The 6946-nt window shown below is 42.4% G+C and overlaps 2 protein-coding genes across 2 annotated transcripts; one reads left to right on the top strand and one right to left on the bottom strand.

Moving 5' to 3' along the window:
• Window positions 1-1078: 1078 nt before the first annotated feature.
• LOC6555364 lies at window positions 1079-1672 on the top strand. The gene has a single exon (XM_026975818.1). The coding sequence runs from the start codon at window positions 1079-1081 to the stop codon at window positions 1670-1672; it is 594 nt and encodes a 197-aa protein (XP_026831619.1).
• A 1346-nt stretch (window positions 1673-3018) lies between these two features.
• Window positions 3019-4253, bottom strand: LOC6555363. The gene is made up of 3 exons (XM_001981411.1): window positions 4205-4253; window positions 3693-4088; window positions 3019-3629 (listed from the first exon to the last, which is right to left on the bottom strand). The coding sequence occupies exons 1-3, from the start codon at window positions 4251-4253 to the stop codon at window positions 3019-3021; spliced, it is 1056 nt and encodes a 351-aa protein (XP_001981447.1).
• Between the last annotated feature and the right edge of the window lie 2693 nt (window positions 4254-6946).

Raw genomic sequence — 6946 nt, 5'->3', positions numbered from 1 at the left:
ACACAGATACACCAAACACTCCCTCTCTCTTTCTCGCCTCTCTCACTTTGTGTATTTTGTTTGTTCTGGCTTTGCTTTGCTTTGGTTTTGCTTTTCTTCTGCTTCTGATTATGCTTTTACTCCGCGATGCAGGCAGCGCGACGATGCAACATCGTTCACTTTTCACATTTGCCCCAGCTGAATGCACTTTTATCTCGCTTTTGTTGCATTGCCTCTCTTGTTTTGACTGCGGCAGATGCGGCTCCGCCTTCTGCTTCTTCTTCTTCTGCTGCTTATCCTGTTTGTGCTCCCCCCTTCCTCGTAACCTATCGCCGCGTTTGCTTCACACAGCTATCCTGCGTGGGCAAGGATGTCGTGCTGTGCGTTTTCCCTTCCGTCTCAATTGCACATCCTTTTCGGAGGAAAGTTTTAAGCACACACATTTAATTCGGTATTTTCACGGCGATTCCGTTCGCGACCGACACTCATCGCGATTTATTTTTCTCAAATTTTTCGACGGCACAGTCGCGTTTTACCATTTTAAGAACCAATCGAACCGAAAAGCGCAGGGTGTTTGCTGCTCTTATAAAGAAAATCCCCCAAATGCGCAACTGAATGTACTAAAAAATCCAGCTTTTCCTCCGAGCTCATAAGTGCGTTCGCGGTACCGCGATCTTGCTATCGATAACCGATATCGTTTATTTTATAACCAGTTTCCTAGTATATACAGGCCTTTATGGTTAGGGTGGTGAACTCCGCTAAATGGAGTGAAACACGGCTAAGGTGGTTTTATTCGCTATTTGAAATAGCGATGTTAACGTGCAATTTAAATTTCATAAATCCTTTTTTTTAAAGAACATTAAAGATGTTAGCCTTCTGATAAACTATATTTGACAAACATTTTAATTAGCCTTCTGAAAAACCATATTTGACAAACATTTTAGATAATTTGGTTTTAAACGACGTGCAAAATAAATACCGTTTTGACCGTTTATCTTACACCCAAGCAGTAGTACTAATCGATTTTTGATGATAGGTTATAATATTTAACCGTGCGACACGCCTTTTTAGTAATTAGTACATTGTGAACTTCAACGATATGAATATCCCACTTATGGTCGCTCGGATGTGGGTTTTCGGTGCCCTGGTACACGGAGTGCCCACCACACGCCACACAAACATGAAGTGCGAAGTTCATGATGAATCCTTTGTTGAAGTAAAACAGTGTCGATTGAAAGTCCTGGGTCGCGGAATTATCGGAGCTAACGTTTACTTGAAATTGAAAGTGATGCCCGTGAAGACGGTAAATGTCAATTTCAGTGTGTGGAAAAAATTGTCCGGCTACCATCCATATCTATTTAATACCACCGTGGATGTTTGTCACATTTTAAAGCACCCGAATCCGTCAAATGTATTCTTCTACTTTTATAGGGCATTAAAGCCCTACTTCAATGCTAATCACTCGTGTCCGTTCAACGTGAGTTTGTTTCGAAGTTGCCTCTTCAATGGTTTTCTATTAGTTTTTTACCTACAGCACGACATTATACTGAAGAATTTCGTTTTGGACGACAAGATGTTCTCCCTTTTTCCAATTCCCATGGGCAACTACATGTTTGCTATAAAAATTATGGCCAACGAGGCTTTGAGATTAACTATTTTTTCCTATATGGATGTTAACGTTGACAAATTGTAGACTTTGTATTGAAGCATGTACATAATAATCATTAAATCATTTCATTCACTGAAAGGTCTCAATATTTTCCTTTTTAGCAATGACATCATCCATATTTTATTTTACTTACAAGTACTTACATCGATTTTAGCTATGACTTAAACCGTTTAACCCTTCAAAATTTTGAAATGTATACATGAGCATAAAGTTTAAATCACATGATATTGTAACTTGCTTTAGACTTTCCTAAGTATCTTATATGGTATATTATCAATCTTATTGTGGCAGAAATTATTTATAAGAAGAAATTAAATTATGTGTTTTAGGAAATGAAAAATTGTCATTTGTGTAAGGTAGCTTCCGGTTGGTGATAAGAAGCATACATATGTAATGGACTAGTGGTGATCCATAAATGGTAAGCCGCCAAGGACGAAAAGTGCAAGACGAAGTCCGTCCCGTAAGATTCCTTATGTTGATCCCTTTGACTCAGATGCAATGGCCAGTTTCCAGCCCGAGCACTTCAAGACCTGCTCCAACGACAGCGATATGTACTATCAAAGCCTAAAATGTTTTGCGTAACTTGGGTTTCCAATTGGTTTCCAGTTGCAAAGTCAGGACGTGAAAAAATGTACTCATTAATAGCGTAATTGGCGCTGGCACTTCCCAGATCTGAACGTGATCTTGATTAATGATTGCATCTATTAAAATTACCCACAAGTCCGATCATCTTCACAGTCGCTGCTTCCAGCTAGAACTGCGGATCGAGATTAGACCTGGCTAACCCATGCTGCTCATGCTAGATCATTCCTAATCTATCTAGTTCTAATAATTCCAGACATTCATCAAGGCGCCTCGCAGGTCATCAGTGATAAGCGGCAGAGGCACCTTGCCGTGGGCTTTTCTAGGTTCAAAGGGCGGCTGGCAGGGTGGAACCCAACCGAGCTCACCTCTTTTTCCGCTCCTTTCAGTCGGACTTATCTGCGCTTATCATCGCGTGGGTTGTTTACCTGCACAAGCGCACGTTTAATAACAAAGGAGTCGCCCTTTCTTTCCTTGCGAGCTTTCCAGCTGCATCCAATGAACTTTATGTGGCTTGCATTTTGTCAGCAGCACTCATAAAAACCTATCTAAAATTGAATCTAAGGTGCAGCAGTGAATAATAAAATAAGATTCCGCACTTGAAACCGTTCGTCGGGCGGAATCATTAAGCAGGATTTCATCATGTGATGGGGCTGACTTTAGGTGACTCCATGGAAGAATGTTAAGGTTCTGATAATTTCAAAATTGAAAGCAAGGGTCTTTCTTAAGTGACAAAATGTCACTGAAATGCATCGAATGAATTATATTTATTATCCTGACGCGTGGCATTAAAGTGCGAAAGTGGTGGCATTGCAGCAGTAGGTCCAGCCAGCGGCTGCCACACTCTCCAGACTCATGGGGCAGGTGATGCTGGTGCAGAAGGCTGGAGCCGGAGGTCGAGTTCTGGCAAAGATGTTGTTCAGGGTGAGGAAAACACTGTGCGGTGCATTGGACGAGGTGCGGACCACCTTGTAGAGCCACAGGGGCATTATGTTCTTGGTGCCGGCGCCCAGGATAATGCGACGCTGGCGATTCCGATTGTCAGGAAGGAACAGATCACCATTGGTCCCCGTCTTGATCCTCAGCGATCCGCCGGCACTTATGCGTGTTCGAATCCACCTCTCGATGGTCTCCCAATTCCGATCGTTGATGCTCTTGAACATGGGTGCCACATTGACATACTTGAAGGTGGCGCACATCTGGTCTCCATAGAGGTAGTCACCCGATGGCGTCAGATGTCCACGATTGATGACCACGTCGCGTTCGTTGGCAATATACCTCTGGCTATTGCCGAAGATGGTGCGGAATGCACGGTAAATGTTGCGGGGCAGGAAACTTTGGGTATCGGCCTCGCTGAGCACACCATCCCTGCTGAAATCGGCACAAGGACGCTGAGGGACTGTAAAGTGGCCAAAATATACCCATTGTATTCTATGCTAGGAATCAGAAAGAGCTCGCTTACAGAAGGTCTTGTGGTACACGGAGTGGGTAGTAAGCCGGGCCCGAACTCCATTGCGATCGTAGCACGCGCGGTAGAGCTCCAGACGCCGATTGTTGATGGTATAGCCCACGGAGTACATGGTGGCTGGACAGGAGGCATCCGCAACCGCCGTGGCTGAGGCAGCCAGTGGTCTCTGGCAGCGCATTGGGAATGGCCTGCTGAAGTTGTTGTGCGTCCGCTGACAGGTCGTCTGGACGATGTCGTTCGGCTGGCAGATCATGTGGAGCACCTCGTTGGTGCGGACCCTCTGCAGGCGCTTCAGTTCGTACTGGCCGGCGGCATTGCGGTTCGTGAAGATCCTATTGGTGCCCTCGATCATGGCCCTGGAGAGCGGGCAGTCCGCCTGGGACAGGAGCACTGAAATGGAAACGGTTGGAAACCAAGTTGGACCTGTTATTTGCTGCATTCCCTATTAATTTATATTCAATTTACAATCGGCAGGATATAAGTGATTAATATTTATGTTTTCTTACCCAGTCCCAGTCCAATGGTTACGATTAGGAGCAGTTGTGGGGCTTCCATGTTGCCTGTTGATCACTGAGTTGAGCCAGTGGTGCTTATATAGCGTTTAGGCCGGATTTTCTGACCTGGTCCCTTTGTTCTGGCCAGGCTTGTGGCACGTGTCTGCATTCAGACAACAGACTATTTTTGGCCATAGACATATTTCCTGTCTGTCTACTGGCTTAAACGCATGAAAAAGCTATTTTATTACTTTTCACTATTCTGGGCGGCTCTGCACTCAGGCACATTTTCCACTTGGAAAATGCGTAGTAATTGGTGCATATTTTTCCTGACTACAGATGCAATTTATTTCAGTAACAAGAACTGGCTTAGAAGGAAATATATACAGTTCTTGCATGGATAAGCATAGTTGGCCATTAGTGGTGCATATGGATAGGTGTTTTATTGGGAATTTGATGGCACTATTCCGGGAAAAGGTGTTGCGGTTAGTTAGCCAGTGATTTCCATAGATTTTTGTGGCTAAAAGCAAGGTTCAACTTTTACAAAATCCATGCCAGACAGAGGCTGCATAATGGCCTCGTTTTATTCGTCTGTCGGTTGTTGTCTGGTCATTGAAATGCGTTCTCTGCCCAAATGTTTGAGAGTTGTCTAAGTGGCTATGTGTTTTAATGGCCATGTTGCGAAATGGTTAATGCTGGGTAAAGTATGCTATGCTTTTGTCTGATTTCCGTCCGCCTGGATTTGAAGTGGGTGTAACGCAATTTCCGCTGCTTACGAGCAATTTGGCGCTATTTGGGCACTTTTAATGCATGCTCACAGGGGCGAGCCGAATTATGCCATATAAAATTTGTGACTCAAATCGTGCGGTTGGAGTGAGAGGCTCTGCCCGGCTGCTTGTGTAGAATTGTAATGGTCAATAAAAATAGAAATAAAAGTAAAAGGGGCAAGGCGCAAGGGGCAAGGGGCATGGGACATGGGGCAAGGCAGCAAAATCAACAAGCCGGCCACAAAACGGGGCATAAATTAAATTGTGCCGCAGTGCAGAATGGATGCATAGAAATGGTCAGAATGTGGGTGCTCTGAATGCTGGGTGGTGCAAGTGCTCAGCCCATTCACAACGCCATTCAGTTGCGTGTTTACAGCACAATTACAACTGTTAGGTTTTATGAGAGCCCAGTTGAACGCATGTCCGGGTTGCTAAATTTATTCTGCACTTTTATGAGCTCCCAGTGTCCCCGGCCCCCTGTTCCCATTATACACACAGGATATCCATCAGCTCCATTCCAGCAGCACACGCACAAAACAATTTCGCAGGCGTGCGTATTTAAAAGCAACACAGACACAAACAGCCATGCCCTGCTGAATAATTTATTTAATGTCTACTTTTAGGCGCAACCCCCGGCCAAGCAATTGCCGTGGCCTTTATTGCACTCGCACGCATTGAAAAGCGTTTGCCCACCGCCACAATCGCAGCTTGAATTTAAATGGGCCAAAAGCGAGTGGCAGTGGCGGCCCGGGGGGATAAATTTATGAGAAGCCGCTGAATGACCATTAAAACTGACGTCTCGAGTCCATTCCGAATGAGCCATGAATTCGAAGCGTTCGCACGCGTTTTAAACTGCCACGCAAGCACTTACGATTTATGAAAATGAAAATTGATTTGCGACCCGAAGGCGAATTAATATTATTATATTATATTATATTTCTTATACCCGTTACTCGTAGAGTAAAAGGATATACTAGATTCGTTTAATAGTAACAGGTAGAAGGAAGCATTTCCGACCATATAAATATATTCTTGATCAGGATCAATAGCCGAGTCGATCTGGCAATGTACGTCTGGCGCAATTCTATACAAATAGGCATTCAACTTTGAAAATTTATTGTTTTTTAATTTTTTTGTAATTTTTTTGATGTGATGATGTAGAAATTCAAAAATGTCCCAAGGCTGAAGTTCTAAAGCCCATAACTAAACCAATCTTAGTCCGATTTTGAAGTGGCATACCTCTAAAAGCTTCTTGAGCAAATCTCTAAACATCTGCATTCAAATTTGGGAATTTTTTTTTAAAATTTTTTTTTAATTTTTATGATGTGATGATGTAGAAATTCAAAAATGTCCCAAGACTGAAGTTCTAAAGTCCATAACTAAACCTATCCTAATCGGATTTTGATGTGGCATACCTCTAAATGTTTCTGGAGCAATTCTCTAAGCATCTGCATTCAAATTTGGAAATTTTTTTTTTTTTAATTTTTTTGTAATTTTTATGATGTGATGATGTAGAAATTCAAAAATGTCCCAAGACTGAAGTTCTAAAGTCCATAACTAAACCTATCCTAATCGGATTTTGAAGTGGCATACTTCTAAATGTTTCTGGAGCATTTCTCTAAATATCTGCATTCAAATTTGGAAATTTATTTTTTTTTAATTTTTTTGTAATTTTTATGATGTGATGATGTAGAAATTCAAAAATGTCCCAAGACTGAAGTTCTAAAGTCCATAACTAAACCTATCCTAATCGGATTTTGAAGTGGCATACCTCTAAATGTTTCTGGAGCAATTCTCTAAGCATCTGCATTCAAATTTGGAAATTTTTTTTTTTTTAATTTTTTTGTAATTTTTATGATGTGATGATGTAGAAATTCAAAAATGTCCCAAGACTGAAGTTCTAAAGTCCATAACTAAACCTATCCTAATCGGATTTTGAAGTGGCATACCTCTAAATGTTTCTGGAGCAATACTCTAAAAATCTGCA

This window comes from Drosophila erecta, unplaced genomic scaffold, assembly GCF_003286155.1.
Source record: "Drosophila erecta strain 14021-0224.00,06,07 unplaced genomic scaffold, DereRS2 tig00000000-arrow-pilon, whole genome shotgun sequence".
NCBI classification, from domain to species: Eukaryota; Metazoa; Arthropoda; class Insecta; order Diptera; family Drosophilidae; genus Drosophila; species Drosophila erecta.
This window is presented reverse-complemented; position numbering and strand designations above follow the sequence as displayed.